The sequence below is a fragment of the Lithobates pipiens genome, unplaced genomic scaffold, assembly GCF_037356315.1.
Source record: "Lithobates pipiens isolate NorthernLeopardFrog02 unplaced genomic scaffold, aLitPip1_a1.2 Scaffold_57, whole genome shotgun sequence".
Lineage (NCBI taxonomy): Eukaryota > Metazoa > Chordata > Amphibia > Anura > Ranidae > Lithobates > Lithobates pipiens.
This window is the reverse complement of record NW_027507879.1, coordinates 2,868,907-2,893,016: the sequence shown is the minus strand read 5'-3', so window position 1 is coordinate 2,893,016 and position 24,110 is coordinate 2,868,907. Positions and strand designations below refer to the sequence as shown.

Here is a 24,110-nt window from a genome sequence, read left to right as displayed (position 1 = left end):
GCAGGGCCGAATCGCAAAAAGTGGTCTGGTCTTAAGTCAGCAAAATGGTCCGGGGCTGAAAATTTTTTTCATTCCAAGCATATAGCACAGCCCTGTCTGCGTTTTACTAAACCTCATTCTGTTAGTAGTATATTTAAAAACACACACAAAAAAAAAAAAAAAAAAAAATACAGAAATCTCCAGAACTTACTTTTCAAACCAAAGCGTAAGGTTGGTAGTATGGCGAATCATCTTAAGCAAGTTTGGGGAATTTATTTCTTTGTCTTCTTTTGTCCAAACGCTTCCTACAAGTTCTGACGGCTGCACAGCCCTGAACAGGGACAGAAATATTCAGATATTTTAGAGTTTGATGTACATCCTATCACTGTGTGCTAATACTTTATATATAAAAACAAAGATTGTACACAAATATTAAAAGAAAAAATACAAAAACGACAGCTTTAAAAATGGAAAAAAAAAATTACCTAAAATTAAAACGGACTCTAAACCATTATAATTTCCCTTTAATTGCATAGGCCATTTAAAGAGGAAGTAAACCCTGATGAGTTTACTTCCTCTTTCATTCCCTGCAAAGGTAAAGCATAATAGACTACTATGCATCGCATCGCATCGCATAGTAGTCCATTATGTGTCACTTACCTGACACAGGAGCCAGCGAAGTCACCGTTGTCCCCTGTAGTTCCGAGCGTCCATCTTCTTGGTGGGTCTCGCTGCTCCGGTGCTGTGATTCGCCGGAGCAGCGATGATGTCACTCCCGCGCATGCACGCGGGAGCCGCCACTCGCGGCATATCGCCGCGATCTGCGGCTTACCCAGTGCGCCTGCGCGGCTATCTTTAGGTAAATATCTTAAAATGTATAGGTTTAGGAGATATTTCTTGGACCTACAGGTAAGCCTTAATCTAGGCTTACCTGTAGGTCAAAGTGGTTTGTAAGGGTTTACAACCACTTTAATAATTTTGATACCCCAAAAATAAAACGGAAGCCCCGCTGTTTGCTCCAACAATGCAATGCATTACCTGTAGAGGTCAGACTCGATCAGGGTCAATTGGCGAGCGATCTCTATGGGGTGCAGAGTCATCAAGTCAAATGTCTCAAACTGACCGGCTCGGCTAATGTGCCACTCAATAGGAGGCGGGGGGCTCTCGAATGTGATGTTGTGGCTGACTCCATTAGCCTGTACTTGCTTCTTCCTCCTGATTATCTTGGCAATGGACTCCACCCATTTCTTCATGGATTTACCTTAAACACAAAAGCAAATAAAATTCAGGTAGACATCTGTGTAAGTAAAATCTATTCCATTCATGATCAGCTCATCAAACTACTGCTGCCCTACAGAAGGTTTAGGAACTCATGTGTCCCTCAATAGATACTTACCTGTCCTGCCCCCCCCCCCAGTGTCTTTACTCTTTTGAGGATCTATACCAAACAAAGAATCAAAAGCACACTAAGAATCCAGACTCAAATGACTGGTCCCCCACAGCTTTCTGTGGTTTCTCCATCCAGCTGCTGCTTCACTGCTGTGTCCTGCAGTGATATAGCGGCCGGTGGGTGGAATATCAGTACACATCGAAAGACCAAGTGACACCCAAGTGTGTCGGATGTTTAAAGTAGAATTCCAGCCTAAACAAAACTAGTCTTAAAAATTTCCCCTCCCGTCTCTCAACACCAATGCCAACTATCCTGTGTAAAAAAAAAAAAAAAAAAAAAAAAGATGTATATAGTTGCCTATTTTCACTATTCCCACCATGGTGTGATCCTGCTCACCAATGTCAGCCAGCGGCAGCTGCAGGGGAAAGGAGGGAGCACAGACAATGGCTGTGACATGAGAGCCTATAGGTCAGTGATAGCGAACCTTGGCACCCCAGATGTTTTGGAACTACATTTCCCATGATGCTCTGGCACTCTGCAGTGTACTGGAGCATCATGGGAAATGTAGTTCCAAAACATCTGGGGTGCCAAGGTTCGCCATCACTGCTATAGGTGATGTCACTATTCCTAGGCATTCCCCGCCGTGGGGGAGCGCTCTACCGGGCAGCTGCCACTGGCTGCCTCAAATACAGAAAAGATAATTATGAGCCCCCATTACATCGGTGCAGCTTAGAATTTTTCACTACTTCAGCAGGATTTTAAAGCTGCACATCAGTGCTATTTGCACTGCCGATTTCCCTGCGGCTTGAGACTTCATTTAACAGAAATCAATGCAAGTTGCAGTGAAACTGGAAAAAGTACTCAAGGAAACTTTTTCAAGGTTGCCGTGACATGAGTGGCGGATATTTGAACGGTTCCATTGCCAGCAATGAGGTGTGACTTAGAACTGTCAAATGGCATGACAAATCGCACTGGTGTGAAACTCTGATACAGTTTTTTCTTTCTTGTGAACTGGTCACCTTAAAGCAATCCTTCATGTACCCATGCCATGTACAGGATAACAGGCGCATGGATCATCCTGACCATACTGCACTCCAATCTTATACAATTATACAAGCCTAAGAAAATCCAGAAATAGGGGAACAATAGGCAACCAATCATAAGGGCCAGGGCTGCCTCGTAAGGACCGGATTATGAAAGGGTTGTCAATCGCTTTGTATGTTTTGACTTTTCCCACTTTACACAGGCTTGTAAAGGAGCTGTGACTGTGATGGAAAAGCAGAGGTGAAAAATACTGGAAGCTTAAAAGGGATTGTAAAAGTACATTTTTTTTATTTTTTTTTAAAACAACAGACATGTTATACTTACCTCCACTGTGCAGCTCGTTTTGCACAGAGTGGCCCCGAACCTGCTCTTCTGGGGTCCCTCGGCGGCTGTCTCTGCTTCCTCCCGCAAGTACTTCTCACGTTCTTGCGAGCTCCCTCGCATGGTTTGAAGCACCTGCGGGCACACTCCCGCGATACAGCCGGCGGCTATAGCCGCTCGCTGTATCACACGGCCCTGCCCCCCTGCGTCATTGGATGTGATTGACAGCAGCGCGAGCCAATGGCTGCGCCGCTTTCAATCCATCCACTCCAGCCAATCAGTGGCCAGGCTGAGCGGCGAAGAGGACGGCGGGGGCGAGCGCGGGATTTTCGAGGGGTCAGGTAAGTAAAACAGGGGGACTGGGGGCGCCGGCACTGTGAGATGTTTTTTCACCTTAATGCATAGAATGCATTAAGGTGAAAAAAAATGTACCTTTACAACCTCTTTAATCTACGTCTATCATGAAAAAAAGTACAGGTTCGCGGGGCTGACACTTCATGTCGGATCCATTCTTACCTTTAACGCTGGAGATAAAGATTTCTAATCGATCTAGAAGTTCTTCGTCTCTTTCAAAATCATAGAAATGATGTTCAACCCAATGCCGAAATACATTTAAAACCCTGAAAACATAAAGAGGTATGGTGATATCTACATAGAGTAGGGCACAAAAGAAAATAAATTTGACATTCCAGTAGTAAAAGGAACAAAAAAAAAAAAGAGTTAACTTAAAGTGATATTAAACCCTCATTTTTAAGAACCTTTAGCGCCGATTTAAATCCCTTAACTGATTTTGCAGCTATGTTTCAGTTTAAGCTGGTGCCATGACCACTCCTCCAGATTTCCCATTTCAGAGTGGCTCCTTTCTCTTGCAGAATCCTATGGAGCCACCCGTGCATATAGGAACTAGAGTCGTGTCTCCCAACACTGTGTGCAACAGACATCTCCATATAGTCTGTTTGCAATGCACCTCCTTCCTCTTCCCCACTCCTTTCTCCAATCCTGCGATTTTCAACCAGGGTGCCATGGCAAAATGCCAAAAATTCAATTTTTTTTTTATACAAGCCAGCCGGTGGATGAAGCCTGCCTTTTAGTTACACAAAGCCACAGGTTTTCATTGTGCACCATTACAGCCCTCTAGTCACCTGCATCCTAATGACCAATGATGTAATTGGCTGATAAGGAGGACATTGGGCACATATGCACAGCATCCTTGCCAGCCATTCCCTCGCTCCTCTCCGTCAGCACTGGGGTCACATTAGCTGAAAGACTAAATCAGCTCTAATGCCAAGTGTTCTATGTGTGTGGATATTGCTGCGGTATGTAAATTTTTGTTTGTTTATATTTGTTTATTTTTTTACATTTTAGAATGTGCCTCGAGATCGTGCAGAATTTTAACCACTTAAAGTGGTTGTAAACCCATGGGTGAGAAAAAAAAAAAAGCAACCTGCAAGGCAAAGGCATAATGAGCATAGCATACTAGCTCATTATGAATAACTTACTGAGAATGAAGCACCCGAAGCAGTCCTCCGTCTTCATGTTCGCCGCTGCCATGGATCCCGGAGTGACTTCTGGGTCTCGCTGCTCTGGCGCTGTGATTCGCCGGAGCAGCGATGACGTCGCTCCTGCGCATATCGCCGCGATCTGTGGCCTGCCCAGTGCGCCTGTGCACCGCTGTCTACGGAGCATGCGCCGTAGACAGCGGTGGCTGTCTTTTTGTAAATATCTCCTAAACCGTATAGGTTTACTAGATATTTCTTGGACCTACAGGTAAGCCTTAATCTAGGCTTACCTGTAGGTCAAAGTGGTTTGTAAGGGTTTACAACCACTTTAAGGACGTGTACTGCGTCAGGGCTGCCCTTAAGCTCATAATCAGGTACCTGTACGTGATTACTATTGTCGGCTCTGGGGCGTGCATGTGCGCTGCCGGAGCCATGCTTCCGCTGTGATTGGACACAGCGGGAGCCAATCAGCGGGTCTAGTGGCCAGCCACCCGCAATCATTCCCTGGAGAGGCAAAACAGCGGTCTGCCTATGTAAACAAGGCAGACCGTCGTTCTGTAAGGGAGGAAAATGGAGATCTTGCGTTTCTGCTAAGCAGTAACACGGATCTCCATTTTTCTACAGTCACAGCATCCCCCCCCCCCCACAGTTAAAAAGCATTCCCTAGGAGCACACTTAACCCTTTGATTGCCCCTGATGTTTCTCCCCTTCCCTGCCAGTGTAATTTACACAGTGACCGTGCATTGTTTTTTTTAGCACTGATCACTGTATTGCTGTCACTGGTCCCCAAAAACTCCCACTTAGCGCCAGATTTGTCCGACTTGTCATGTGACTTTGCTTTTCAAGTCGCAGGACAAGCCGCACAAGCGTGAAAGGGGCCTAAACATAGTTGGCACTCTCACTTTTTCACCACTTTTATGCATCGCTACATCCAACAGAGACCAACCTGAGTTGCACTGGCTGAACATATTCTTTTCTAAATCTCTTAAGGTTGGTGCTAATTGGCTGTTCTCCTTTCTCTATTGCCAGTCTATCTGCTTCTGTTGGTTCAGGATCTGGGATTTCAAACCTAAAAGAGAGAAAGGTAAAGCGTTAAAAAAAAAAAAAAAAAAAAATAAAAGAAAGAAAAAAAAAAAAAAAGGACAGGCAATTGTGTACGATACACAGTGATTTGGCAAACTAAACGCCATTCAATTAGGGCTTGCATGTGCTTTAAAGGATCACCTTTGGCATCGATTTTCCTTAAAAAAAGGACCATCCTTCTGCACTACCTCCACATGTTATAGGTACTTGGCCCTGTCCCCCTGGAATCTTGGCTGTGGGTCCTGTAGGGAGATCTACAACCATAGCTGCGTAGGTGCAACATCGTATGCAGACCTCTATTATGTGTCCCAGCAGTGGATGGCTCCTCCATAGGTAGGAAGAAAAATGTAAAGACCAATAACATTTCCTTGCCAAGCCTAGGCCCATGACAACAAAGCTTTTTTTAGCTTCACAGTATCTGATATTGCTGCTCTGACACTAGTATGAGGCCAGAAAGTTGGACTTAAAATGGTAACTTGCTTTTCAACACATTTCCTTTGGCAAGTGGTAGGTAGAAACACAGGATGGCTTTATTTAAAGTTATTCTACAGACTCAAGGTTTTATTACCTTCATGCATTCTATGCACAAAGGTAAAAAACTTTCTCTGTGCAGCAGCCCCCCCAATACATATCTGAGCCCCATCTCGATCCAGCGATGTGCACTAGAGCTTCAGCTCACCGGGGACTCACTCCTCATTAGCTGAGGCAGCAGCGGGAGCCAATGGCTTCTGCTGCTGTCAATCACAGCCAGTGAGCTAATGAGGAGAGAGAGAGAGGGGACGGGGCTGAGCCACAGCTCTGTGTGTGAATGGACACGCAGAGCAGCAGCTTTAAAGTGAGCTTTTGCCTGAAAGCCCCCATAGCAAGCTGCTTGTTCTGGGGGCACTCAGTAAGTATGACATGTTTGTTTTGTTTTTTAAATGGGAACCTTTATTATCACTTTAAAGCCAATGTACACAACGTATGCACTTGCCTTTCAATGAGAAGACTTAGTAATTCCTGTGGCTTACAAAAAGAGCGATATGTTGTCAGAAAAGTGCGAACAAAGTTAGGATCTGTAGAGAGAATGGAAAGAAAGTCATATCTTAAAGGGTTCATAGTAAGAAAACCAACAGAACATTCTTTAAAAGCTAAATTCACCTTTAGAACACGTTATATACTACACCAGTATTTAGGGTTTAATATTAACACGTTCAAGCTGTTGCCCTCCCTTTTCCCCTGTGACAGCGGGCAGGGGGATCCTCTCCCCCACAGCCGCTGTCACATTTAAAATCAGCTGATCAGCTTGATCGTAGTATATTCAATCTTCCTCCAACTTTCTAGTTGAAAGCCTGTACTGAGGGCTTTTCCTTAAAGGTGAACTCAACCTTTAGCCCCGGGTCACACTGAATGCGGCTTTCAAAGCTGCCGGTTAGTGCGATATCATGTGCGGCTTGCCGTCATCTGTGCAACTTCATGCACAGATATCGATGCAAGTCGCACATGAAATACCAGCAAGTCGGAGTCTTACCCATTTGAACGGTCCCATAGGGTGCGACTTTAAACTGTCAAATCGCAGCGGTGTGAACCAAGGCTAAAAGATAAATTGCAGTAAGATTTAAAAATAATACGTATTATCAAGTTTAAATATTCATTAAAAACAAACATTTTTAAACATACCTACTTCAAGTTTCAGAGTTTGTATTGATGTCAGCCTTCTGTACTTAACTGCACAGCAGCACTCATGACTTGATGACAGCAACATTCTGACAAGAGGCCGGATCAGTGTTTAGTTTTCTGTTGATTCACCATAACTGTTCAATCACCTTCTTGCTGTTAAGGTTGAGCAACTGTCTGTGCTACCTGGATTACATACCTAGATAAGCATTGTGCCAATCTGGACTCTACAGCTTGCACAATGCTATCAGTTTAACATTGGAAACATGCCTTTAAAAAAGTCAAAGGGCTCCAAGGTGGTATCAGTGCCATACTGTCCTCCATAAGATTGACCCCTCAATTCTGAAACAGTGCTGGATGTTCCAGTGGGCTCCAGGTATGATGACACATACCTGGGGTACACACCCATTCATTTTAAGCTTGTGGGGGATTGTTTTCCCAATACCCCCCAAATTACCATGGTCTACATCAGGGATATGCAATTAGCGGACCTCCAGCTGTTGCAGAACTACAATTACCATGAGGCATAGAAAAACTGACAGCCACAAGCATGGCACCCAGACGCAGAGGCATGATGGAACTTGTAGTTTTGCAACAGCTGGAGGTCCGCTAATTGCATATCCCTGGTCTACATGATCCCAGGTTGTTTGACACAAATTAAAAAGGATTTATTACGTCATTTTCGGACCTCAGAGAAGACCGTTGACACTGAAGTAAGCCTAATACGCCCATGTCGGAGCGGGCGTGTAAAAATGGACTCTTTATGCCACATGGAACAGATGGTCTCTTAAAGTGGTTGTAAACCCTTACAAACCACTTTGACCTACAGGTAAGCCTAGATTAAGGCTTACCTGTAGGTCCAAGAAATATCTCCTAAACCTATACGGTTTAGAAGATATTTACCTGAAGACAGCCACCGCTGTCTACGACGCATGGGCGGTTGACGGTGGCGCACAGGCACACTGGGCAAGCCGCAGATCACGGCGATATGCCGCGAGTGTCGGCTCCCGTGTGCATGCGCGGGAGTGACGTCATCGCTGCTCTGACGAATAACAGCGCCGGAGCAGCGAGACCCACCAAGAAGATGGGCGCTCGGAACTACAGGGGACAGCGGTGACTTTGCTGGCTCTTGTGTCAGGTAAGTGACACATAATGGACTACTATGTGATGCATAGTAGTCCATTATGTTTTACCTTTGCAGAGAATCAAAGAGGAAGTAAACCCATTAGGGTTTACTTCCTCTTTAAGAGAAGGGCACTGAGGAGGCTTCCCTTCTATGACATGTCCTGCAGGCTCATATACACCACAGTTATGGACAGTGGTTGGATGGAACTCCCCCCCACATCTTTTTTGCCTCCTTTTTTTTTTTTTACTTTTTCTATTCTTTTATACTTGGTGGTTGACTGTTCTCTTCATATGTAATACAGTAAGCAAGTTCATCTGGTTGACATACTGGCCACACTTTCATGGGCTGTACCCCCACTTCAAGAAGTTACTGTTAAACTTTTTTTTACAACAGATATCCTAGATGATAACTCATCTGCTAGTATATTGTGCATGATATACATTTGCTTCCTGGAATTTTGCTCACCTGCACTGGAATACTGTACACTATATGTCTGGGTATTTCGGAAGACATGGACATAGCTGACCGTTTTCTATCTTTTTGCATACTGTATATATTTTACACTTTTATACTTGTGAAAATTTGAAAAAAAAAAAAAATAGATAACATAAAAAGGTCAAAGAGGGGGTGCGATTCCACAAATGAGTGGAACTTCCACGTACAAGGATATCCTGAGAGAAATCACTCCTGCAGAGGGATGGGATGAAGTATGGAACAGTGATGTCCCCCGTTCGTCCCAGAAGCCATGACAGAGGTGTGTGGTGAGCAGTTTTAATTTTTAAAACCCAACTGTGTGTAAATAATAATTAGTACATTTGGTGGGGGGCTGTGTGTCTGGTTTTCATGAAAGATCCATTTAATGACAGTAAATTTTGCTGGGGGGCTGGCATTCTGTTTTTTCACGGAAGGTCCAAATGGTTTTGCTTTGGGATTTCCAACAACCTGCTTTGGGATTTCCAACAATTTTAGGGTTGTCCACAAACCTTTGGCCCTATAATGGATATAAGCTTTCACCCCGACTTTCACCCACCTGCATACATGTGATATGTCAGCCTTTCGATGAGTTTCACCACAGTCCCTCCCTTTATGATGGGGATTCCGCCTCTACTTTGCACATTGTCCTCAAATACAATGTTCTCTTCTGAATCCTCCTCCACAAAGCGGTAGACATCTGGACTCGGCAAACGCAGCGGCTGCTCATTCTCTTCCTGGAGCAGCACAGAGTCCAACATCCGGTCCAACGTGCTGCGGTACTGCAGCGTAATCAGAGCCGCCATCCAGTTGTTTTTTTCCTCTGCGGCTTTCGCGGCAAAGATAATGCAGTTCTCATCTTTGGAGAGCAACTCGAAGGCGTGTTTATACTCGCTTGTATCTTCCCGATCTATGACTTGCACCTTCCTCATGATGAACTTTTCCTTCAGGCGGTACTCAGCTGTGTTGTAACCGGGGATGCGAGACTGGCCGTGATTCATCTTGCAACTGATCATCAGTCCATCGAACAGGAAAATGTGTCTCTCGTGTTTGGCCCCAACTCTTGTCAAGGAACCCTCCATGATGAATTCGTTACAGCACTGTCCAATATCTTTCCCTTCCCAGCCATCAATGTTTTTCTGGATCTCGTTCATCTTCTTGATAGCCAGGTGCTTGCTGCGCATTTGACGGTTGTAAAGACGCCAAGTGTGCTCTCTGAAAAACAAACAACGGTTGTGGCAAGGTCTCAAATGGTACCTATGGTGAAACTCTACATCAAATCTACCAATAGGGAACGACTAAAGACCAGATTACTTATTGTTGCTAATGACATAGTTATCTCAAGTATAGAGTGGAGAGTAATTAGAACACCTGTCAGTTTTTACTGCTGTCTGTGCCCCCTGTTGGGCAGAGTCACCCTCTCTATTTGTCCTGCTTAATGTTCAAAAGTAAAAATACAATTCCAACTTTTGGCCACCAGGACAGTAATAGAGGGTGTGACAGACCTAGCCGGGACACAGGCTTTTTGAGAGGACTGAATGCGAGCCTCTTGCAGACTGATTATGGGCACTGGATTTTAAGGGGCACAGGGTGAATGAGAACCCCACTATAATCTGTGCTAGTCAGATTCAATGCTGTCTATATGTATATATAATGTGTGTTGTCTCATGCTGTTAGGACACACACTGTCAGATGCTAATGTCATGGACTCCAGCTACCTGTCTGTTGGCTTGTATAATGTAAATGAGTCTAGTCTGGCTTGTAATAGTATTCCACACATTGTTGTTTGGGCTAATTAACCCGGTGTTGATGTTTATGTTAATGTCTATTGAATTGTTAGTGAGCTAGGAGCCGAAAAGTCTTATCCCTCAGTCAACTAGTCTGAGTGTTGATTTAGATAATTAGCTCATGCTAATTAGGTTAGGTTTTATTCCTTTACTGTATTATAAATGCTTGGCATTTTGGTTCTAATAAAGGAGTCCGTGTTGAGCAGCTAAGCAAGTGTCGTCTTGTTTTGTGCTTGTGAGCGGTTGGAATATCGGATATCTATATTCAGACTTAGGAAGCGGTATACTGACGGAAGCACTCAATCGGAGTGTGGAATCGGTTCCTTCACAGAGGGGAAATCTTTCAAAGGGGGCACTAGTTCTAGTGCCACCCCAGGATTACCTTACTTTGGAGGGATTTCCTCTCACTTCCTGTTTTGGCTATGGAATGGGAAGTGAAGGCAAATTTCTGCAATGGGACAGAGATGGCAAAAAAAAAACCTGACACAGGTTACAGGCAGACCTAAACTAGACATCCTGAACATTTTAAGGTCTCTGCCTGCTTTACTTTAAAGCGGTAGTAAACCAGTTGATGGAAAAAAAAAAAATAATAATCCCCAAGGCAATGTTATAATGTGTTAGTATGCATTGCATAATAGCACACTAGGAATAAAATATGTCACAGTCAAACTATAAAATTAGTAGCGCTTTAAACACCACACTTAATAATGACAAAAAGCGTATATTCAAAAGTCCAAAATAGAGCCAATCACTTGTCGTTTATATAGGTTCCAAATTCAATCACAGATCCCGTCACCGTCACCACACCGCATGAGGAAAACACCCCTATGGTAATGAACTCCCCGGACAGACTCAGCTCATGCGCTTGTAATGTTTATTGTTGGCATCTAGGACTGCATCCTTCCATTTAGATAATAGTCATAATTAAGGATGAGCTCCGGAGTGTTTTCGCACACCCCACGTGCAGAGCCCGCCAGGAATTCGGCACGGCGCTGCACTAATCAAAGGCAGTGAGACATTTCCTGATCTCTGCAGCAGCGCATTGGTACAATGTCTCACTGCTACTACTGGTGAGCTCTGCGCGTGGGCAGTGCGAACACGCCTGAGCTCATCCTTAGTCGTAATGAAAAGATAAGTGCACATATTGTGATTCCGTAAACAAGATTTATTGATTTCAAACCCCCTTACAAATTTGCACTCACAATAAAACCAAATATTAAAACATGTATAACAATCTTGTCCTCATCGCTCAGCCGCCTCTCACCACTCCTCGAATATCTCAGAGAGCGGCGTTCTCAGGTTGACACGAATGCCGATAGATCGCTAAGGTAGCTGCATGGTCACAATCCTAACGCGTTTCGTCATCACTTCGTCAGAGGGTGTGGTGACCAAAGTAAGGACAGGATTGTTCTACGTGTTTTAATATTTGGTTTTATTATAAATGCACATTTGTGAGGGGGGGTTTGGAATTAATAAATCTTGTTTACGGAATCACACTATGTGCACTTATCTTTTCATTATGAGTGATATCTAGATGGAAGGATGCAGTCCTAGATGCCAACAATCGTTACAAGTGCATGAGCTGAGTCTGTGCGGTGAGTTCATTGCCACAGGGGTGTTTTCCTCATGCGATGTGATGAGGGGATCCATGATTGAATTTGGAACCTATATGAACAACAAGTGATGGATTTATGATTGGCTCTACTTTGGACTTTTGAATATACACTTTTTGTCATTATTAAGTGTGGTGTTTTAAGCGCTGCTAATGTTTATAGTTTGTGATATATTCTGTTTCTATTTTATTTCATTTATAGCAGCTGCTAACTCTCTATACATTGTTTTCAATTACTCTATGTGCGATGGGTGAGAGGGATTATTCAATCATTGTTGATGGTCACTTCTTTTGGTTTGAAACATACTAGCACATTATGGGAGCTCTCCAGCGCCATGCTGTTACCGCTGACCTCTTCCCCCGGGTGCTACTAACAGGTTCAAGTGGTCAAAGGTGTGAGGACGTCACTCCTGTGCATGTGAGAGCTGCCGTTTACGACATGGGCTCTGAACGTCCGGCACTGTATGCCAGACCCTCAGAACGCATGCGCCGGTAACGTCACTGGCAGCATGCACTCTGAATATCTCCTAAACTACAAATTTAGAAGATATTCACGGTACCCTACAGGTAAGCCTTACTATAGGCTTGCCTGTAGGTACAAGTGGTAGAACAGACTTTACTACCACTTTAAAGCATCCTGTAGAGCTGCAACTAACGATTAATTTGTCTGTCGACTAATCTATCGATTATTTTTTCGATTAGTCAACGACTATCCGATTATTATTATTTTTTTAATGAATCTAGTGGGTTTTTTTTGATTAGCTAATTAATCCTTTGGATAACCTTACAAAAAATAATTACATACAAAAAAAAATAAAAAAGTAAGATAAAAGAATATAACTAGTACATACATATATATATTATATATAAGTATGTACTTATATTCTTACCTTTTTTTATGTACTTATTTTTTGTAAAGTTAAGATAAAAAAATATATATATATATTTATTTTTTATTTATATTTTATCTTAACTTTATATTTTCTGTTCAGAAGTTCATGAATGTTTATATTTTTTGCAATGTTTTCTTTTTTTTAAGGGGGAGGGTGTGTGGAGATAGTATCAGTGTGTTTTGTTTTTTTTATTATTATTTTTTATTTTTTTTTATTTATTGCAATTTTTTTTATCAGCCCTGTTGGGGGGAGGGAGGCTATGGTGAGATATCAGGGGTCTTAACAGACCTCTGACATCTCCCATTTGAGACAGGGAAAGGGAATGGGGACAGAGATTCCCCAGTCCCTTTCTCTGCAGCCTCTGCTGCACTGATAATGAATGGAGAGAAGACAGCGGCTTCTCTCCATTCATTAACAGACATCGTAATCACAGGCGGTTAACAATGTTTCAGTTATGTGAATGTCCATTCTGAAAACAAAGGAGCCCGGTTTACCGGCTTCTACCTCCGCTCTCCATCCTGAGATACTGAGGGGGGTGGCAGCACGGAGGGGGAGAAGAGAGAGGGGGATGGCAGCACGGAGGGGGAGAAGAGAGAGGGGGACGGCAGCACGGAGGGGGAGAAGAGAAGAGAGATGGGGCGGCAGCATTGAGGGGGACACAGAGAAGAAAGAGGGGGACAGCAGCACGGAGGGGGAGAAGAGAAGAGAGAGGGGGGCAGCAGCACGGAGGGGGAGAAGAGAGGGGGGCGGCAGCACGGAGGAGAGCGGGAGATACTGAGCACTGTGACGCATTGACGCCCTGCACGCACGTCGACGTATTTTTGTAGTCGACGTAATCGATTACGTCGACTCGTCGTGGCAGCTCTACTGTACATTGTTCATTCAACCAAGTCAAGTGAAAAAGCCCAGCGTAGGCTCCAAGTAGAAGCTTACACAAGGCCAAGCTATTCTTCCCAACCCCCATATGACAACACCATAGTGCTGCATGAGGGAGGGAGCGGTTAGCAGATACTTTACTTAAGCAGAAGATCAATGCAGTCATCTTGGATGTGGATTCTAACCTGATACTTGCTGATGAGTATATTGGTATGTACCCATTGAATTACCCCTGACTACATATTAACTGATTTAATGGCACCACAATATACTGAGATTAATGACACTGGTGTTACTATTTTCTCCTTTCAGCCGGATCTATTCATTCAAACCTCCCGTGTCCGCCCCAAGGGTGGTTAAGCCCAGATGGTAGGAGCCACCCCTGTTCCACTTTTGGTCCGTATCTTGGTTCTTTACGGTGGTGAGCCATCTGCTCTGTAGTACCAAAGGTGTTAATAGTTGTAAAAATACTCTGTACAATGAGATTTTGAGATGTGTTTTGTATACTATACCAACAATGTTGACGTTATATATTTAAATATAAAATACAATCAACTTGGACATCAGTTATTTTGCCCCGAACCTCTCTATAGGAGAAGGATGGTTACCATCTAAATACACTACTGTGTGTTGTAACTATGTTGTTTGTCAACAATTGTTTTTAAACTTATATTTTTTTCTCTTTTCAAATAAAAACTATTTTAATTGCATCTGTTATATTTTTCTGGGTATCAAGATAGTCCTTTACTCCACTGGGGGATGGTTGGCTAGTCCATGGTTGGAGTGTTCCATGCATAGGCCCTTTCCCTATATTTGCTTTCTGTATAAAATTTATGAGGATGAGGATACCGTCTATATTATTACTATCCCTTTTTTAATATTTTAGGCACGTTTATCTACTATCCCAGAAGAGTGTAGGGGAAAATAGGGACCAGCAACCAAAAGGAAAGGGGGGGGGGGCATTTCTATGATGTAAATTTGTAATCACAGTGCACTGGTCTTTGTCTGCCCCTAGAACTTTAACCATTCCAGGTGTTGCTGTACCTATGGATAAGGCTAACTTAAAAGGCATACCCGCTCTCAGTTTATTCATTACTATATACAGTATGTTTCAAGTTGGAATCTCAGATAGTTTAGAGTCAGGGAACACAGACCATGACAGAAGGTCATCTTTTTCTGTTCCTGATTTAGAGATGATCAGCTATGGAATACCGAGGAGGAGTAACAACCACATATGCAACCTATTACTTCCACATGTCCACAAAAAGGAGTTGAAGAAACAGCTAATGCCCTGCAAACACGCGTTCTCCCAGCAGGAGAGGAGAGTGCCCCAGCTGCAGTATTGCTAGTTCTGGTTTTATAGAGCTAAAAGCTATTGTCCTCATTAATACGGGTGTACTACAGCGTACACCTATGCGAAGGCCAAGTTTGCCTTACACAGGTATATATGGTAGTGGGCGCCGGTTTGAATAAAGGCTTTAGCTCCACTGTCAATGACCTTACCCCATAAGTATCAGCAGTTTGACTCTCATGCACATCAGCTTCCTCTCGCTTATGCATTTGGAACTTTACAGCCCTCCTTTCATATCATGCTCTGCATCTAAAAGAAATCCTGAATACAACAATCCCCTGCCAGCTATAACTGGTGCTATATCATACTAAAGTATACATCAATCAAAAGATACCATTGTATTTATAGCTGGCAAGGGAGAAGAACTAAGCCAAGACTGGGGAAACTTGCCAAATGATGTATGCTACCAGAGCAAGGATAATTGTGATGTAGGAGAAGCACGGTGAGCTGAGAAAGAAGAATGGAAAGAAGAATCATACACTTAAAACTAAAGAATCTATTATGAAGAAAATACTAGCAGGGGCTTTAGTAAATATACCCTATTAATTTAACTCACTTTTGATCACCAAATTAGACCTTTAATATATTGCAGAGTCCGGCACATACATAATTGTATCCTAGGACATTTAAATTAAGTCAGGGGCATTGCGCAGCTCCTCTACCACTTTTTTTGAAGACCTAGACTCTTCTCCCCCCAAAAAAAGTCTACCAACTTTTCCATGTTTGACTGTTCCGTAGTTTCTTCAACATGACCCCCGCTTCCTTCACACAAGTTCTGTACCTTTTGCCCACTGCGGCGTACGTAGCTGGTACACTGAAGTACTTGCACTTCAAGCAGAAAAAAATTAAATTGGATTTTACCTGTAAAATCCTTTTCTTGGAGTACATCACAGGACACAGCGCCATAATTAATTACTTAATGGGTTAATCTGACACTTGGCATACCCAAGACAGAAAGTTCCCCTCTATATAACCCCTCCCATACAGGGAGTACCTCAGTTTTTGCAGCAAAGCATAAAGTATCCCAACGAGAGGGGAGGGACCTCTGTGTCCCGTGATGTACTTCAAGAAAAGTATTTTCCAGGTAAGCTGTTATAAAAAAAAAAACTATTTTCTTTTTCGTACATCACGGGACAGAGAGCCCTAGTCAATTACTTAATGGGATGTTCCAGAACAATGCTATCTCAAGGGGAGAGAGACATGAGGACCTATACTGCTGACTGCACCCAAAAGCAGCATCCTCATGCCTTCTTACATCCACCTGATAAAATCTGGTGAATGCATGGACCGAAGACCAAGCTGTGGCCTTGCAGACCTGAGCCATGGAGGCCTGGTGATGGACCGCCCATGAAGCACTAACTGCTCTGGTAGAGTGTGCTCTCACATCAAAAGGAGGAATCTTCCTCTTTAAATCGTAAGCCCGAATAACTTGTCAAATCCACTTAGAGATAGTAGATTTTGATGTTGTCTGGCCCTTCCTGGGACCTTCTGGCAGCACAAACAGAACATCAGTTTTACTTATCTGAGCTGTCGCTTTTAGGTAAACCTTGACTGCTCTCACTACATCCAGAAAGTGCAATAATTTTAAGCGCCCTACCCCTTGTATAAAGGCCTTAACCAAGGAATGTGAAGCAAGCAGCCTTTGAAAAAATACTGATAAGGCCAAGACCTGACCCTCGATGTACTCAAGGCCAGCTTCATTTCCACTCCTAACTGTAGAAAGGCAAGAACTCTACCAATGACATACTTTCGAGGATGCCATCCTTTGGATTCACAGCAGGAAACACATGCCTTCCAGATTTTGTAATGAATGAGCCTGGAGGCCAGTTTCCTAGTATTGACCAAAGTGGAGAGAACTGGACCCGAAAACCCACAACTTTTTAAGACGTAGGTCTCAACAGCCAAACCGTCAAATTTAGAGACTTTGTAAGGAAGGATGGAATACTGGTCCCTGCGTGAGCAGGTCTGGGCGTAATGGAAGGACCCATGGTTTTCCTACCACCATTCTCACGATCTCTGTATACCAAGATCTTCTGGTCCAAGCTGGGGCCACAAGGACTACCGTTTTTCTTTCCTTATTGATTCTGATAAGGAGTCACTGTGGGAGCAGAACCAGAACACATATCAGTGAAAACTGATCCTAAAGAACTACCAACGCATCTATTCTGCTCGCTAGTGGATCCCTTGTCCTTGACACAAATCTGCCTGCCAATTTTCCACTCCCGGAATGAAGACTGCAGATAGGCAAGGTAAAGGCCTCTCTGCCTAAACCAATATATGGTTCACCTCCCTCTGGGCAGCCAGACTCCTGGTGCCCCCTTGGTGGTTTATATAGGGCACTGCTGTGGCATTGTCTGATTGTATCCTGACTGGACAGTCCTGTAACCTGTACGTCCAGGCCCTGATGGCCAAATGTACTGCCCGGATCTCTAGGAGATTGATGGGTAGGATCCTTTTGGGTTCAGACCATTTTCCTTGGACAGTAGTCTCCTCCAGGACTGCTCCCCAGCACAAAAGGCTGGCATCCGTTGTCAGAACTTTCCAGGTAACTGGGATGAAGGACTTTCCCTTCTGTACATTTTTGGTTAGCGCCTTTCCCAAAAACCTCATGCAAAGGCGAATGGAAGGCCCATTCCTTGCTTTGACCAAGTGAACCACTTCCTTTATAGATTTGACCTTTGACGGGGGCAAAAGAAAAAAAAAAAAAAAAACATTGTTCGAGTTGTGTTTATGACCATACCCAGATATTCCAGCCTTTTTAGTGACTGCAAGGATGATTTCTCTAGGTTGAGAACCCAGCCCAGCATTTTAGATATTCGACTGCGCTGCACACACTCTGGTTTAAACATGCTACCGACTGATCTACCAGCAACAGGTCGTCCAAATATGCTGTTACCGCTATGCTCAGGGCCCTTACCTTTGTTAGGAGTGGGGTCAGAACCTTTGTGAAAACCCGGAGAGCAGTAGCTACAGTGAAGAGTAGGGTCACAAACTGGAAGTGGCGCTGTTCTACTGCAAACCATAGGAACCTTTGATCAGCGGGAAATACAGGCACATGCAGGTATGCATCCTTGATATCTTTTGAGGCTAAAAGTTCTCCCCCTTGTAAGGTGGAGACCACTGAGCGGATTGACTCCATGTGAAAAGAGCGGATGTTCAGGAATTGAGTCAGATCTTTTAGATCTAGAATGGGTCTGACATCTCCATTTGGTTATGGAACTGTAAAGAGGTTAGAATAAAAACCTGTGCCTTGGTCTTCTGAGGAAATCTCTGATTACCCCTTGGGATAACATTTGGTCTAATGCTAGGAACAAGGGCCTTCTTTTCAATGGATCCTTGGGAATGCTCGATTTTAGAAAACGAGATGGCGGAGCTTCCGAAATTCTAGCCTGTAACCCAGACACACTGTGGAAACGACCCACTTGTCCTGAATCTCTTCCCGCCAAGCCCTTGAAAATCGCAGAAGTCTTCCCCCCACTCGATTGAGCGGGTGCACCCCTTCATAAGGGGGCCTTGGGCTCCGCTTTTCAGATTTCTGTCCCCAAGGTTTCTATTGACCCTGAGCTTGGCCCTGGGCCTTACCTCTTGAACTTGGCTGAGGAGGCCATCTTCACTGCCTGGAGGCTGTAGCTCCCGGGACTGGGGAAAGAGAATGTTTAAAAGAAGGACATTTACTCTTTCTCTTAACTGGTAAAAGGGTAGTTTTACCACTAGAAATCCCCTGGATGTATTTATCCAGGTCATCCCCAAACAAGTGTTCCCCAAGAAAGGGGAAACCAGCCAAAAGCTTTTTGCATGATGCCTCCGCTGACCAATGCTTCAGCCACAGAATCCTGCGTATATGCACTAGCAGGAGAGTAAGGCGGGATGCTTGCTGAATAGAATCCTTAATGGCATCCTCCGCAAAACATAAGGCATTAGGTAGGTCTGCCAAAAGGTTGGCCTGCTGAGCAGGGACCATTTTGACCACCTGCTTCATCTGATCCTTTAGGAACTGACACACGGCAATTGCTCCCACTGCAGGTTGAGTTACAGTGCCGGCCATAGAAAAGGAGGATTTAAGCAAAGATTCCAGCTTTTTTTCCTGTTGGATCCATAAATAACTGAACATTGTCCACAGCACAGGTCCGACTTTTATTCATGCAAGAAATAGCAGCATCTATTGCTGGCATACTCCATCTTTTGGTGAATTTCTCCTCCATCGGATAAAGGATAAGGAATACTTTATAGGAGGCAAAAATAGCTGGGTGATCCTAGTCAGCATAAATAAGCTTATCCAGTAATGGATGGACTGGGAAGGCATATGAAGCCTGTGGGGATCTTAAAGACCCCAAGGAGGAGACGGGGTTTCGGCAGACTCGGCTGAGGGCAACTTGTATGTAGCCTGAATGGCCTCTGTAAAAGATTTTAACAGCAACTTCAGAGCTTGAGAGGCTGAAAAAAAAAAGTTCCTCTGAATCCGGACTCGTCCAACTTCTCCTGTTCCTTGTCCCCCTGATGGTGTTTCTTCATCATCAGACTGTTGACCCTCTGATAAGAGATCTAGAGCAGGAGAAGGGGACCTACCCCGCTTACTGCTCTTTTGTGAGGATGCTGCGATTAAAGCAGCTAACCTCCCTTCTAAACCAACTAATGCTGATGCTAAAGCGTCCTCGGTGATGTAAGCAGAAGCTGAAATGTTGGGACAAGCTGCAATGACCGACAGGGCTAATGGCTCATCCTTTGGGGCCACCCCCGGTCTTTCAGGGGAGGACAGTACCATGGAGGCATGCTCCAGATCCTCAGATCCTGATGGTGACGCCTTTGTGCCCTCTTTCCTGCCCCTGGACCCCTTTTACGGAGAGACATAGTCCTTAAGCCCAAAAGCAGAGGTACTAAAACAGGTGCATTAACTGCTGAGCTTTAGTCCAGCAAAAAAATTCTGCTAATATTGAACAGCCAGATGCTAAGTAGGGGTCAAACAGTATGCCTGAATCCAATACACAGAGAAAGCTTACATGCCCCAACAAGCTGCTGTGTCCCATCGCATACAGAGCTCCTGATGTCTGAGGCTTTTAACAACTAGCCTTGTGCCTGCGCAGTAAGCCGACGTGCACGGCGATCTCCACGTGCACGTTCGGTGGCAAACGCTACCCCTTCTCTCCCGGCCGTCTCGCTGGAATAAAATGTGTCCCTGCGCGCGTGAGACAGGAGAAAGCGGCGGGGGGAAGAGGAGGTAAAAATCTCCATCGGGGGGAAAAGAGGGGGACCACCGTGGGACCTGAAGACGGTGAGGGACCTCCTATTGCCCCTGTGGCAGAGCCTGAAGAGGAGGAAGAGAGCAGATTAATGGACCTGCTGACACTGAGTTTTTACCCTGGAGAGCATGGTAAGCAAAAAACATCAGGTATGTGTTTAACACCCTCTAGTGGCAGAAAACAGGCGAGACATGCTACTCAAAGAAGAAAATCCTAAAATATTTCATTGGATTATCTTCACTTACCTTATCCCGCCACAGGATAGTGCTGAAGACCAGACAGACTCCATCTTCACCCATCACGGTGGGTCGTGTCGTGCCAGACCTTCAGGGCTCTGGGTTCCCATTAATGGGTGCTTCTTCTCTGGACCTGTAGAGCACCCTGCCAGAAAACCTTTGGGCATTTAGATATGGGCCCAAAGTGCTGGGTCCCAGGGTCCAGTCCTACAAGCACAGTCCTTTAGGCACTTTTGGATGGGTCCGGTTGCGTAGCTCCTTGACCCCCCGCAGGGATCTGCAGCGGAGTTCTTAGCACATCTTTAACCGTGACCAACACCTTAGACACTGGCAAAAAAACAGAGGTACTCCCTGTATGGGAGGGGTTATATAGGGGAGGATTTCTGTCTTGGGTATTGCCAGTGTCCAATCACCTGAAGGTGGAGATTAACCCATTAATTAACTAGGGCTTTGTGTCCCGTGATGTACGAAAAAGAAAAAAACTATACACTGCACTTTTTCGTCAAATCTGAGGAGGAATAGCAGTTCATGTGTGGCTGATTTTACATTTTATTAGCTGTACAACGTATCGTTTGTCCAGGTCCCACGTTAAGCCAGGCTCTGCCCAACATTTCATCACTCAAAGTGCATCATCAGGGGCTGCCCGAAACGTTGGGCAGAGCCTGGCTTAACGTGGGACCTGGACAGACTGCACTACAGCGACTATCACTGAAGCGCTGGACGCTTCAGTTGTTTTGCCTATTTGAATCAACTTAAATGTGAGTGGAATTGTTTTTTCTTAATAAATTGGGCATCGTTTTTTAAGATATCTGCGCAATGAGCGTTGTTATTTTTCTCTATCCACATGACTGGTGAAATGCATGGGAATCTTAATACCTGTTCATGATTGGAGAGATTTCTGGTTCCAGTGTACTGCTTGTAAGGAGTAGTGGAGCAAAGTGGCTTTTCTATTTGCGCATTATCGTTGCACTGATGGTAAGGGTCTGTCGTGTTGGGTGATGGTGGATGGGACCCCCTACTATCCTTATCTCTGCTGAATGTGGTGGAGGGAGATCTGTTGTGGATTCACTGAACTTTCAGTACCTGTTTTGGACTTTTACACATGAATGTGTTACTTTAAATGCGCTTATATATTTTTTGCTTTGTGCGCCGCATTTTCTTTGTTTATATTGTGCATAGTGCGAGCTGCCATTTTATTTATTTTATTATTTTTTTTATTTATATCGATTTTTTTTTGAGTCAGCGCAACAATCTTTATCTGTATTAACGTATCGTTTCAAAGTAAATCTACGCTAGAGCAAATATCAAGCCAAGATTCACAGTCACATCACAGCCAGGCGCACATGGAAGAGAAGCCAGAACCTGACGTGTTGAAGGGGTGGCTGAGGGGTGGCTGACCCCTTCAACTAGACAGCTGTTTTTCCATTACACTCCATTGTTTCTCATCTTTAAAAGGACCTGAGATACAGATTTTTAAATAGTTAGTACTTTGTACGAATCTTTTTTGGACACTTGTTTTTTTTTTTTTTTTTACTATTTCGTAATTGCTGGTATGGCCTCTCTACAGATATCCTATAAAGCGCACTGGTCTCCTGAAGAAGTGAACTTTGTTTCTCAAAACATGTAGAAAGTGATTTGGATATCAACTAGTTATCTTGATCTCTATACATGGTACTATGTAATCATTCCCTATACTCTGTTGTGCTTTATGGAATTTTATTCATTATTTACATTTTTGTAGATGAATAAAAATCAATGCTTTTAAGTAATTATTGATTTGTTGATGTTTGGTGCAGTTCTCAAAAGTCCCATGAGCTACTTTTATTTGGTTGATAGGTCTGTTTTTCTTTTTTTACAATATTTTACAGAATTCTTTTAACGGCTTTACCTCAGTAATTTGGGCAGCGTTATGGCTGCACAGTTCAAGTAGCGCTAATGGTGCATATTTACCAAACAGTGCAAATACTATTTTAACAGATAACTATAGTAAAAAAGTCACTACACGTTTGCAAGCAGCAAAGTCCTTTCATCTGACAGAATACCACTCCAGAGATTCAGACCTATTTGGATTAACTGATACAATTATGGGTGGCACAGTGGTGTAGTGGTTAGCACTCTCACCTAGCAGTAAGAAGGGTTGCTGGTTCGAATCCCTACCACAACACTACCTGCCTGGAGTTTGCATGTTCTCCCTGTGCCTGCGTGGGTTTCCTCCGGGTACTCTGGTTTCCTCCCACACTCCAAAGACATGCAGGTAGGTTAATTGGCTTCTGTCCAAAATTGGCCCTAGAATATGAATGGGGACCTTGGATTGTTGGCTCCTTGAGGGTAGGGACTGATGTGAGTGTGCAATGTACAGGGACAATTGTAGACACTCATTCAGGTTGAACTGGATGGACTGGTGTCTTTATTCAACCCTAGAAACTAAACTATGAAACTAAACTATGAAATTAGGCTGGGTTCACACTGCAGCGGTGACGAGAATCGGACGTGATTCGCACCGCACTGCACTGCAGTGCAAATCACATCCGATCTCTGTGCGATGCGAGTTCAGCCATACAGATAGTATGGCTGAATTTGCATCGCACCCGGCCCAAACTCGCACAGGACCCTTTTTCCACAGCAGAATCGGATCGCATTGGGTGTTCACACCATGCGATCCGATTCCTGTCCGAGTTTGCAGATCACATTGCGATATGCGAACTGATCTGGGGGTATCATTAACGTTTCACTGACACTCCCAGCAGTTCGCATAGGGCAGTGTGAACTGCCGCCGGGAGGTATGCGATGCAGGAACCATGAATTTGCGGCGTTCCCGCATCGCTGCAATGTGAACCCAGCCAAGCAAGTTCTCAACCCGATCAAAACACAAAGCCGTTCCTTACCCTGGGCGTCGTCGTGGGGAGTGCTTGTTGTAGATGCGCTCCATGCTACATCGGAGATTAAGCAGAGCGGTGATGGCTTGTTTTAAACATTCTCTGTCCTCCTGGTCCTCGCTGCGTTCTTGTAACAGCTGCAAGATAGTGCTCAATTCATTTAACAATTTACTTCTGTACTTAAAGACCATTTTTTTAAATCATTACATCAAATCAGTTAAGCTATTTCCCCCCTTTCCCTGCAATTAGAACTAACAAATGATTAGCTCTCTGGTAGCTGATTACCTCCAACTAGGTCTATATCCATCCCTTCTACCCCATCATCCTAAAAGCCCGTCTCATGGTAGGGAAGAACATCATGAGAGTTCAAATTATGTATAGCTCAGGTAAGACATCTAGGAAGAGTAGAGTAGTGACAATAAAAATACAAACGGACTTGCTGCACAGGTACAGTGGGGAAAATTATTATTTGATCCCCTGCATATTTTGTAAGATTGCCCTTGTAGAAAGAAATGACGAGTCTATAACTTTTATCATAGGTGTATTATATGATTGAAACACAATATCAACCAAATATCCATAAAAAAAACAAAAAAAAAAAACATAATACAAATGTTATAAATTGAGCTGCAGTCCAGTGCGTAAAGTATTTGATCCTCTACCAACCAACAAT

General features: G+C 44.0%; 1 protein-coding gene across 1 annotated transcript in view; it reads right to left on the bottom strand.

The window, feature by feature from the left end:
• Positions 1–24,110, bottom strand: part of SOS2 (SOS Ras/Rho guanine nucleotide exchange factor 2) — a 187,243-nt gene that overhangs the window by 32,171 nt on the left and 130,962 nt on the right. Inside the window, exons 9-15 of the mRNA XM_077467601.1 lie at positions 23,447–23,574; positions 9,129–9,784; positions 6,290–6,371; positions 5,180–5,302; positions 3,251–3,354; positions 1,018–1,240; positions 191–310 (exon numbers count right to left, since the gene is read on the bottom strand). Coding sequence (XP_077323727.1) covers positions 191–310; positions 1,018–1,240; positions 3,251–3,354; positions 5,180–5,302; positions 6,290–6,371; positions 9,129–9,784; positions 23,447–23,574 — 1,436 coding nt within the window. The remainder of the gene's footprint in view (positions 1–190; positions 311–1,017; positions 1,241–3,250; positions 3,355–5,179; positions 5,303–6,289; positions 6,372–9,128; positions 9,785–23,446; positions 23,575–24,110) is intronic.